General features: G+C 50.0%; 1 protein-coding gene and 1 non-coding gene across 2 annotated transcripts in view; both read left to right on the top strand.

Annotated features, from left to right (window-relative positions):
- Positions 1-1,481: 1,481 nt before the first annotated feature.
- Positions 1,482-10,843, top strand: part of MAPK1 (mitogen-activated protein kinase 1) — a 57,119-nt gene continuing 47,757 nt past the window's right edge. Inside the window, exon 1 of the mRNA XM_027566128.1 lies at positions 1,482-1,813. Within this exon, the coding sequence (XP_027421929.1) occupies positions 1,695-1,813 (119 nt within the window). The 5' untranslated portion in view covers positions 1,482-1,694. The remainder of the gene's footprint in view (positions 1,814-10,843) is intronic.
- LOC113875196 lies at positions 4,219-4,322 on the top strand. Its single transcript, XR_003506196.1, has one exon. It is a non-coding gene; the product is annotated as a U6 spliceosomal RNA (small nuclear RNA).

Genomic DNA, 10,843 nt, shown 5'->3' with positions numbered 1-10,843 from the left:
TTTCTGAGCCTCAGTGTGTTTGTCTCCTTCTCTCTAGATCTTGCTGCTCTGGTTTTCAGTGATTCTATCTTTGCATTTTTATTTCAGCATGTCCTACGTCTGAGGTTCTTTCCATGTCTACCGATCTCAAGTCTCTGAATCTTAATGTCATTCTCAGTGTTTCAACGCCCTATTCCCAACCTCTTTCAGTTCAGTTACTCAGTCGTGTCCGACTCTTTGCGACCCCATGAATTGTAGCACGCCAGGCCTCCCTGTCCATCACCAACTCCCGGCATCTACTCAAACTCATGTCCATTGAGTCCGTGAGGCCATGCAACCATCTCATCCTCCGTCATCCCCTTCTCCTCCTGTCCTCAATCGTTCCCAGCATCAGGGACTTTTCAATTGAGTCAGTTCTTCGAATCATGTGGCCAAAGTACTGGAGTTTCAGCTTCAGCATCAGTCCTTCCAATGAACACTGGTTGGATCTCCCTGCAGTCCAAGGGACTCTCAAGAGTCTTCTCCAACAGCACAGTTCAAAAACATCAATTCTTCTGCGCTCAGCTTTCTTTTTAGTCCAACTTTCATATCCATCCAAGACTACTGGAAAAACTGTAGCTTTGACTAGACGGACCTTTGTTGACAAAGTGATGTCTCTGCTTTTTAATACGCTGTCTAGGTTGCGAGCGACTTCACTTTCACTTTTCACTCTTATGCATTGGAGAAGGAAATGGCAACCCACTCCAGTGTTCTTGCCTGGAGAATCCCAGGGACGGGGGAGCCTGGTGGGCTGCCGTCTATGGGGTCGCACAGAGTTGGACACGACTGAAGCGACTTAGCAGCAGCAGCAGCAGGTTGCCGGAACCTCTTACTCTGCTTCATATTTTTTCATAACACCATCACCACTGGCGTCTGCCGCCCAGTCTTCCTTGCGACTCATCGCTTCTTCTGTCCATCGACGCTGTGCATCCACGTCTCTCTCCGCTGGAAGGTAACTCCGGGGAGCCTGGACCGGCAGCATCACGGTAAGGAACACCCGTTGAATGAGCCTCTGTCCGACCAGCGGGCCCTGCCCGTCCCGGACTCTCCCCTCGGCCTCCACCTCTGGGTTTTCACCGTCTCAGGATGCAAATGTCTTTCTCGGTCTCGGTCCCTCTTCCGGTTTCTATCCGGGCGTCGAGGCCTCAAGTTCGGGTGGACCGCGCACGCGCAAAGGCCAGGTCCGGGCGCACGGCTGGATATGGCAGGGTCCGCCTTCGCGGGTCGGCGCGGCCTTCGGGTCTGACGCCCGGGTCCCCGGTGCCTGGCTGGTGGGGGGGCGCCCCGCCCCCAACTCCTCGAGCGCCTGTGGCCGCGCCCCGCCGCGCCGGCCGCCATGCCCCGCCCCAGCGCGCCTCTGCCGCCGGTCGCATGCCCCGCCCCCTGCGCGCGGAGAGCCAATCCACGCGCACGCCGCCCGGGCCCGCCTCGACGCCCTCCTCGGCGCGCGCCCCTCCCTCCGCCCGCCCGCCCGCCGGCCCGCCCGTCAGTCAGGCAGGCAGTCGGTCCGAGCGGCGGGTACGTCCCCGGCTCTCCCGAGCGGCGGCCTCCCCGCTCCTTTCCGGCCAGCGGAGGCAGCTGCGGCGGCCCGGTCCCCCGGGAGGCGCGGCGTGGGCCGAGCGGCGGCCGCGGAGCGTCGAGCGCAGCGCGGCGGCGGCGGCGGCCCGGCAGCCAACATGGCGGCGGCGGCGGCGGCGGGCGCGGGCCCGGAGATGGTCCGCGGGCAGGTGTTCGACGTGGGGCCGCGCTACACCAATCTCTCGTACATCGGCGAGGGCGCCTACGGCATGGTGTGGTGAGTGTCCGCGACCCGCAGCCCGCAGCGCCCGCCCGGGCCTGGCGGGGGAGCCGCCGCGGCCTCGCCCGCGCCGCGGCCGGACGCCGGCCCCGGCCCCCCGGGCTGCGCTGCCGTCTGCGCGCCGAGCGGGCCTCGGGCGCGGGGCGGAGGCCTCGGGCCTGGGCGTCGCTGGGCGCGGGCGGGGGGCTGGGGCCGGGCCCCCGAGGCCCCCCCTCCGCCGGGTGCGCGCAGCGCGGCCGCGAATTCCTTCGGACGCTCGCCGCGGCGGGTGCGCACAGCCCCGACCTTAGCCCGTGGTCTTTTCCTCCCGTCGCCTGCGGCCTTCGTGAGGGGCCCTCCGCGACGCCGGGGGCTCTCCTGCGCAGGCTTGCGAGCGGGCGTTCGTGGTGGGTTCTTGGCAGGCTCGAAACGGGTTTTAGTGCCGCGCTGCGCGCGCCTCAGGAGGATGAGCCCGCGTCGCTCTCCTGGTTCAGCAGAGTAGTCATCCGGAGCTGGGCCCAGTCTGACTTGCTTTTTCTTCGCGGGGCGTGAGCTCTCCTACCAGCCTTAAAGGCTGCAGACGTTTGAACCCCAATTCCTGGGCATTTTAGTGGTCTTCGTGTGTATGTGTGCAGCCCTGTTCTGATGGCGTCCTCCAGAGTCACATGCAGGCTCTTGTCCTCATCCAGTGTTTCCTCAGAAACGTTCGTGAAATGGGGGTCTGGCTTTTCTTTAGAACCAACCAGCTGCCGTGTTTTGTGCTGGTGAAGACTTGTGCGAGTGTAGATACCCTCACGCCTAAATCTTCTTGGGAGCGTGTCTTTTTTGTTGAACGAAGGAAGCTGGCATTTGTTGAGCGCTTTGTGGTAGGTGCTGTGCCAGGTCCACTATCTCATTTTATTTGAACAGCCATCTGGAGGGAGGGAAAGGGGATGATACCCTTCAAATGAGAAAGCATTTCCCGGTGAAGCCAACTCTGAAGTCGTGCAACCAGAGTCAGACTTGAGATTCTAGACTGAGATCCTATTTCAATTGCTGCAGTTCTTTTCATTACACCCTGCTTACCTTGTGTGTGTGTGAGTTGCGCAGTCGTGTCCGACTCCCTGTGAGTCCATGGGCTGTAGCCCGCCAGGCTCCTCTGTCCATGGGATTCTCCAGGCAAGAACAGTAGAGTGGGTTGCCATTCCGTTCTCCAGGGGATCTGCCCGGCCCAGGGATCGAACCTGGGTCTCCTGCATTGCAGATGGATTCTTTACCATCTGAGCCCTTGCTTTCCTTAATGTAATGTCTAATTTTAGGATTTTAGCTTGTTCTACTGTTATAAACATTTCTATTTCAAAAATGTATTCAAATTTGAATGATCATAGTTTTATAAATACCATAGAGGGCAATTTTTGCTAAGTATTAGTTAACATTTTTTCAAAAAAGATTTTCAATTAAAGTCTTCCAATTAATCTTGAGTATGTTCATTCTTTTTGGAAGCAAAATGCTTCACTATGTCCAACTGAAATTAACACAAACTCACAAGGCTTAGGAGTGAAGAGAAAATTTGAATTAGGTCAGGCTTAAAAGAAAAAAGGTCCTAGAACGTAGCAGAATATACTGCCCGCAGCATTGTTTCTGTGGTACATCTCATTGCTGTTTCACTTGTTGGGAAGTATGCCGCTGAACATGTCCCTCTGTGAGAGGTTCAGACACCTTCCAGCCCTTTAAAATAACGACTAAAAATAGTTTTATGACATTTCAGTTGAAAGTTTTTTTTAATCTGATAAGAATTCTTACGAATCTGAAGCTGATTTAGGTCTGGTGGCTTTCTATCGCTGCTGTAGACTTACTTGACCTTCTGTTTCTTATCAGGTGAAGCATTAAGTCTTCTTACTGTGAAGTTCCTTTCTTAAGATCAGATTACAGATACTACTGGAATTAGAATCCTGGGTCTAGATTATACCTTTTTATTTTGAGGTTGATATTTACTTAATAATTTAATCTACATTGTACATTATTAGTCTTTATTGTTGGTTAACAATGCTGGGTTTAAGGAGGGTTTCTTGATTGAAATGTTAGTATTTGAATAGTAATATTAAAAAAAAAAAAAAAAACAGCTTCCAGAAAGATTTAAGATTTTCAGGGAAAAGTTTTTTTTTTCCCTTTCATTTCCTGAATCAGTTCCTTAGGAATTTGCCTTTTCTGTGCAGAGTCCTTCTTCTAATCCTCATGTAGAAGATACAAAGATGAAGAGTGGAGTTTGAATTGGGCCTTTAAGAGTGAGTATACCTGTGGCGGATTCATTTCGATATTTGGCAAAACTAATACAATATTGTAAAGTTTAAAAATAAAATAAAATTTTTTAAAAAAAGAAAAAAATAAACCCCCCCCCCCAAAAAAAAGAGTGAGTGTGATTTTGATAGAAAGATAATAGCTGAGTGCTCGCCTCGGCAGCACATATACTAAAATTGGAATGATACAGAGATTAGCATGGCCCCTGCTCAAGGATGACACGCAAATTCGTGAAGTGTTCCGTACTTAAAAAAAAAAAGAAAGAAAGATAATAGCTGACACTGACAGTCTAAGCTATGGAATCTAATCCTGGCAAAGTATTTAGGTGGCAGACTAGAAGACGCTAAACGCAGACCTGAGTTTGGTTGTGTATTTGCAGATTGAAGATGCATCAGTGTTTTTAAAAAGAGGCAGGCGCATGGTCAGTTTTGGAGCTTGGAGGGGGATAGGTCAACCCTGGTGGAAATTACGGGGGAAAAATGGGTGGGGAATCAACGAGGCTGTCGTAGCCCTCTAGAGGTAGAGTAATACAGCAGGCGAGGACTGCGGCAGATGGAGATGAGAGCCTGTACAAAGACAGAGTCAGCAGTGGGACTCTTGTCAGAAGAGCGCTGGACTTCTGGTCACGGCAGGTGTGGGATGAAGCAAAGGATTACGACGTCTTGAAGGGCAAGAGGCCGGGAGAGGTGGGCTGGATTCGAGAGCGGTTTCTGAGAGCAGACTTGGTGATGCAGCGTTTAGTTGTTAATGTCAAGTCTTCTAGGTGGGAGCCTGGGAGGGTGGCGGTGCCCTTACGAGAGAAGGAATGCCATCAGCAGAGGTTTGTTAAGGAGAAACAGTGATTTCTGGTTTGAAATTGTTAAGTTTGTGATGCAGCAGGCCATATAAGCTGTATCCAGAAGGCATCTTGAAAATAAGAGGGAAGGAGAATATGGGGGTGAAGATTTGGGTCAGTGACAGTCTCCAGTGGATGACAGATTGTCGTTGGTGGTCATGGGTGAGGTGGCATGCATGTGTTCTGTATTTTTATCTTTTTAGTAAACAACGCAGAACATTCATTAGATTTCCAAAAGCTCCGTTATCCCAGAAAGGTTAAGAAGCAGTGAGATAGAAATACCAAGAAGGTAACAAAAGAGTCCTTTTAAGAGATGAGCAGAAGAGGGAGTTGAGGAGTGGTGAGAGGTATAAGAATCAGGAAAAAAGGAAAAACATGGTGTGAAAGAGGAGCATTGAAGCTCTTTGCTTAATTGTCTAAGTAAGATAAGTGTCTCGGGTAAGTTCAATTTGAAACACTTGCTGAATGTGACCGAGAGATCATGGAATCATCTCCATAGAGATACGAATCGAAGCCTCGAGAGTGGACAAGATGAGAAAAAAAATGAGAGCTGAGCTTAAGGAATGCCTGATTTTAAGTGTCTTTAGAGGGCGAGTTTCAGAAAAGGACAGAGGAAGCGTGGTCAGAGACCAGAGGACCGTATGTGCACTGTCAGAGGAGCCCGAGGAGGCCGGGGTCCCTGGGGACTGCTTTGAACATGGTAGAGAATGCCGTGCAGCTGGAAGAGACGCTGTTGGATTTGTTGACTTTCAGCTCCCCTGATAGATGGGCTCACTCCTCCTCCCCGCCATCCTGTGTGTGGTTGAGTTTGCTCTTCACTATGTCTTCTCATAAGACTTTCAGAATCAAGTGATTCCAGGCCAAGAAACAAAAGCAGAGTTGTCCCATTCCCCAACGAATTCGAGTGAAAACTGATGATAAAATCAGGGACAACTCTCAAGAGAAGACACTGGAGAACCACCAAGCTGGGTCTGTAAGGAGCCTCGCACATGAGGTGGCACGCCTGTTTATGCTGTGTCAAGGTCGCTTCATCACCATGTCATTCTGAACAGCACTGCTGTCTGAACAGCTGGACCTGTTTCACTGGAAACTGATTTTCTTTGTGTCTTTCTGTGCTAGTGCTTTGGCTTAGTCATAAAAATGTGAGACCTTGACAAACAAAAAACCCCCAGGTGGTTCCATCAAAGTCTCATTGTGCTTACGCTCCTGATGGTGTAGACCCTGTCCTGTGGTTTTTGTGATGAAGGCAGACTAGTAGATCTCCGGTTTAGTTGACACTGTGTTGCATTTTGCTTTTTTTTTTTTTTTGCATACACTGATAAGTCCTCACAACCACAGTGGTGGAAATCGAGGCAGAGGTTAGTGAGTGCGATCATGGACACCCAGCTTGCAAGTGATAGGGCATCCCTGTCTGTCTGTTCCTAAGTGATACTCGACCAGAGATCTGAGTTGACAGTAACAGGAAATATCTGTTGTCTGCTCTTTGCTTGTGTCATGTTTTAGCCTTTTAAAAAACTTTTCTTGCAAGGTCATTCACTAGGAAACTTCTGAGCACTGTTATATGCCAAGATTCACATGATCCCAGCCCTGGAGTAGCTCTTAGTTCAGATAGTGGGTGGAGCTGGGCATAATACGGAGAATGTACCAGCGCTGTGCAGAAGGCGTGCGTGCAGCGCTCTGGGGAGGAAAGAAGGCCCGAGTGATGAGGGGCTTGGTATGGCTTCACGAGCTCGACTGGGTGTTGATGGCTGGCTGGGAGTTTGCTTTGAGGAGTGCATTCTAAGTCGAGGTAGCTGCACATGCAAAGACACGGAGGTGTGAAATCAGCACATCAGCTCAGGAAAGCCTGGAGTTGTCTAGGAAGGCGGCATGGCGGTCGGGCGCCATCGGGAGAAAGCTTGAAGTTGAGACAAACTCTGAAGGATGTTGTTTCCTGAGCGCAGACTTGATTCTGCAGGTGAAAGTCATTAGAGGATGCCCTTTCCTGCCAGTCCCTCATCACGTTTCGTGCTCCCTTATCTCTCGTGCTTTCTCTGCCCACTGTGCTTTTCCTCTCATCTTTCAGCTTACGTCAGGGTATTCAGAGCCTGTGGTTTTTACCGCTTCTCCAACAGCATTTTAAATTGCACATGGGTTTTGTTTTGATTTGGCTGTTGGGTGGGTTGGGGGCGTTACTGACCTTCGGTGTGTATGTGGTGCAGGCAGGAGTGCTGAACGGCTGCACCAGAGGACCGTCCTGGTGAGACTCCGGCTGTGTCTCCCCGAGAAGCCCTGGGCCCTGCTCAAGTCCGCCTTCCTCTCAGGTGCATCTCCTCCACACACCTGCACTGGTTACCTCTGCTGGCGCGTTCCCTCCTGCCCTCCCTGGAACTTGCTGGCATTGGTGCCACCTTTTGGAAAGGCAGGGCCAGCAGGAGTGTGTATCAGCTGTAGAGACGCGAGACCTGAAGCGCATCTGGATTCAGATTCCTAGCTTTCCTCAACTGGCAATTTAACTTCTCATGAAGATGTCTCTTTTATGCTCTTTGAAGTTCAGAGACGTGAGACCAGCTTAGATGAGCAACAGAAAAGCCGCAGTTTCTGAACGGTTTTCAGTGCACAGACTGCGAACAAAGTTTGGTATTAATAGTGTCCCTGATGATGTGCTGCTGGTGGTTCACCATAGCTGAGAAGCCATTCCTACGAATTTAATTTGTATGCTCTCAATTCTCAAGTATTTATAAAAAGATTCTCATGTAGAGCATCCAGGCTGCGTTTTCCAAGGAACCATCTGTAATGTATTCCTCCTCTTACACTAACACTCCTGCTAAGTCAGAAACAGCCGACTCCCCAGCAGACACCTAGAGCTGCCTCCCAGGCATCCAGCCTGCTCCGCCTCCTTGCCTGCCTAACGCTGAGATGTCCTTTCTCCCCTTTTGCCTCTCTTTTCTCGTTCACTTCTTGGAGGTCCCATCGTCGGAAAGCAAGTAGGATAGACATTCTCTGAGGTGTTTCTCCATGCTCAGCTGCGGGGCCGGCCGTGGGTCCTTTTTCCGTCTTCTTTAGCATTTGCTTCTTTGGCTGTGCAGAGTCTGCGGTGGCACGGCGTGTGAGCTCTTAGCTGTGGCATGGGGATCTAGTTACCCCGTAGTTGTGGCATCTGGGATGAGGATTGAACCTGGGCCCCCTACGCCGGGAGTAGGAGTCTTACCCACTGAACCGCCAGGGCAGTCCTCCTGCCTTTTTTTTTTTTTTTTAAAGCAGCTGCACTATTATACATTCCTACCAGCAGCACACAGGGGTTCCAGTTTCTTCACATCCTCATCAATACTGATTTTCTGGTTTTTTGATAGTTGCAATCTAACCTGTGTGAAGTGGAGAGCTTGTTTCCTTGAGTTTTGTGCTCGTGTTTGGTGTGCTATCCGTCAGCTCTAAATATTTGGGGGCTGAAATGGATGCGACTCAATAAAGAGTGTCTTAAGCAGTTGCTGGGATGAAAATATGAATAAAATAAAACTGTTACCTCAGAGGAACCTTAATGAGTACTGTAGGGAGCTTACAGTTAGAGGTCTGTGTGTATACACAGGTGTGTGTTTTCCCTTTGTGCAAAGACAGTAGTAACAGTACTTCTTAAATGGTCATCTGGTATCACCATTGTTAGTTAATGACATCAAGCACTGAACGCTAAAGAGCATTTTGTTTACTTTTAAATTGAAGCTCAGCTGATCTGCGGTGTTAGTGTCACAGGAACGTTTTGTTTGTGTTCTGTAAGTTTTTAGTGGGATTTTCGAAGTCTTCGCGGTGAATTTTCTAGTTAGACGAGCTCATATGCTGCCAGGTGTGGCCCCCGTGGGGTGACACAGCGAGATGTGGTTTAATGTCTTCCATGTATCTTTTCTTTTTTAAGGGTCAGCATAGAAGCTGGGCTTCCCTGCTGGATCAGTGGTAAAGCATCCACTTGCCAGTGCAGGAGATGGGGGTTCCATCCCTGGTTGGAAAGATCTTCTGGAGAAGGGAATGGCAACCCACTCCAGTATTCTTGCCTGGGAAATCCCATAGACAGAGGACCTGGTGGGCTGCAGTCATGGGGTCACAAAGAGTCGCACTCGGCTTAGCAACTAAAGCAACGGCAAGCCTTCGTATGCACTCTGGTCCTCGGGGTCCAGCAGGCAGCTTCGGGAGGCTTCTGCTCCTCTCCGCTCCACAGCGGGGCCTCCAGCCTTGGCCTCTTAGTTGCACTTACCTGGGGTGGCCTTGCAGGTGAGGCTCACGGCCTCCCTGAGGGGAGGAGGTGGGCATTGCCCTCAGGTCCCACTGCCACTTAGAGGAGCAGAGAGTGGGTCGCCAGAGGAAAGCGTGTGCCGAGAGGGTGGGAGCGGCCAGCCCTCCTCTGACGAGTGGGGGTGGGGACACGGGCACTTCCTCCCCCGAGGGGTTTTAGGATTGTCTGCCTGGAAAGCGTTCTTCTCTTTGCTTCTGGAGTTAGTATGAACTGGATTTTTTTTTCTTTTTAATTATTTTTGGTGTGCTGGGTCTTTGTTGCTGCTCAGGCTTTTCTCTCTTTCTGGTGCACTGAGTCCTTACTGCGGCAGCATCTCTCCTTGCACAGCACGGGCTCTGGGCGTGTGGGCTTCGCTGCTCTGCAGCATGTGGGATCTTCCTGGACCAGGGATTGAACCTGTGTCTCCTGCATTGGCAGGCGGTTCTTTACCACTGAGCCGCCTGGGAAGCTCTGGATTTTTTTTTAGTTGTTTTAATGCATACAGTGAAACTGCCTAATTGTTTTACGGTGGTCAGATTTTTTTAATGAGAGGCCTGTAGTTGAAGAAAAGCACTAATTATGGGTTATTATTCCTAATAGCAATAATAAATAGTATTTTATCTCTAAAAACGTCTTATTGAAATCTACATTTAGCCAGGTGCACATGTCTACCTGTTCAGTCCAATGAGTTTTCACTAACTGGGTAATTAGTGCCCAGATCAGAAACTGAAGCGATGGCCCTCCAGAAGCCTGCTGCTTTCTTCCTTTCAGCCCCTACTTAACCCTTCACCCCCATGACTTCTAACATGTTTGCCTGGTTTTATACTTTGGTTGGTTTTACTTAACAGCTGTGAGAATCATATTGTGTGTGTCTGTGGTTTACGGTTGATTGTTAAACGTGTCCCACTGACAGCCCAGGTAAGGACTTGCCCTGTGGCTTGGCTATGCTCTCAGTGCTCCAGTTCTGGAAGGAAGATGTTCTTAGGTGGTCTTCACATTCCCTTCAATCCTTTCCTAGACTAAACGACCCCTACAGAGTTTTCTGTTACCTTGTTTTCTTCATTCTGTTGCTGTGGTATTAATCTATTGCTGTGTAATAAATGCCCTACAACTTTGTGACTTAAAACACTGATTGTTATTCAGTCACTAAGTCATGTCTGATTCTGTGACCCCATGGACTGCAGTACGCCAGGCTTCTCTGTCCTTCACTATCTCCTAGAGTTTGCTGAGATTCATATTTATTCAGTTGGCGGTGCCATCCAACCATCTCATCCTTTGCTGCCCTCTTCTCCTGCTCTCAATCTTTCCCAGCATCAGGGTCTTTTCCAGTGAGTCGGCTCTTCACCTCAGGTGGCCAAAATGTTCAGCATCAGTCCTTTCAATGAACACTCAGGGTTGATCTCCTTTAGGATGGACTGGTTTGTCTCCTCGCAGTCCGAGGGACCCTCAAGGGTCTTCTCCAACAGCACAGTTTGAAAGCATCAGTTCTTCAGCCTTCACCCTTCTTTATGGCCCACTTCTCACATCTGTGCATGACTACTAGAAAAACCACAGCTTTGGCTATATGGACCTTTGTCAACAAGGTGATGTCTCTGGTTTTTAATACTCTCTAGGTTTGTCATAGCTCTCCTTTCAAGGAGCAAGTGTTTTTTAATTTCGTGGCTGCAGTCACCATCCATAATGATTTTGGAGCGCA

The sequence above is a fragment of the Bos indicus x Bos taurus genome, chromosome 17, assembly GCF_003369695.1.
Source record: "Bos indicus x Bos taurus breed Angus x Brahman F1 hybrid chromosome 17, Bos_hybrid_MaternalHap_v2.0, whole genome shotgun sequence".
Classification (NCBI taxonomy): Eukaryota; Metazoa; Chordata; class Mammalia; order Artiodactyla; family Bovidae; genus Bos; species Bos indicus x Bos taurus.
Note: the sequence above shows the minus strand (reverse complement) of the source record. Positions and strands in the feature narration are given on the sequence as shown.